Here is a 684-nt window from a genome sequence, read left to right on the forward strand (position 1 = left end):
CCCCCCCCCATCCCCCTCCAAATGGCACCGTGTTCTCCGAAGTGTCTCTCGTCAGGCTGCACGTCGCGCACGTCAGGTCAGGCCGCCGTCGCGTCAGAAAGAGACGGACAGCGACGGCGGCAACTCAAACTCACATCACGACAAATTAATTCAATCGAATAATTTTTTTCCCTTTTTTGTTTGTGTGTTTTGCAGGTTCAAGGATGGGCGGCCGTACCCCTGGGCGGGCGACGTGAGCAACTTCATCTTGTACCCAGAGTCGGCCAACCAGACCGTCTACTCCAAGATGACGGGCCCCAAGGACGGCGGCAACTACTCGTGCCTCGTCCGCAACGACAGCCACGCGTACCTGCACACCGTCGCCCTGCAAGTCATCGGTAAGCACCCGCGACGCTCTGTTCGTGGAGCTATTCTCCGTTAGAACGACCCCCCCCCCCCTTTTCATTTTGAATCTGATAGCACCCGAGTAAAGTGCTGTTGCTGGCTACCGCACGAGAGGAAAGAGGGGGGGGGGGGGTGCAAATCAATGAGGGAATGTCGTCTCAGAAGGCGTGCTTGGAGGCGTGCCCGCGGAGCCGCCGCCGCGTTCCCGGAAATCTAATCTGATATGAGCCGCCAACCGGAACCGGCGGCGCCGAAACGAGGAGCGGGGCACGCGGCGCAGCGGGGGTAAACTGGAGCGGG

General features: G+C 60.2%; 1 protein-coding gene across 1 annotated transcript in view; it reads left to right on the plus strand.

Annotated features, from left to right (window-relative positions):
- Nucleotides 1-684, plus strand: part of LOC113210572 (uncharacterized) — a 7371-nt gene that overhangs the window by 1345 nt on the left and 5342 nt on the right. The window contains exon 2 of the mRNA XM_052271432.1: nucleotides 56-377. Coding sequence (XP_052127392.1) covers nucleotides 56-377 — 322 coding nt within the window. The remainder of the gene's footprint in view (nucleotides 1-55; nucleotides 378-684) is intronic.

This window comes from Frankliniella occidentalis, unplaced genomic scaffold (assembly GCF_000697945.3).
Source record: "Frankliniella occidentalis isolate FOCC.00 unplaced genomic scaffold, Focc_3.1 Scaffold161, whole genome shotgun sequence".
Taxonomy (NCBI): Eukaryota; Metazoa; Arthropoda; class Insecta; order Thysanoptera; family Thripidae; genus Frankliniella; species Frankliniella occidentalis.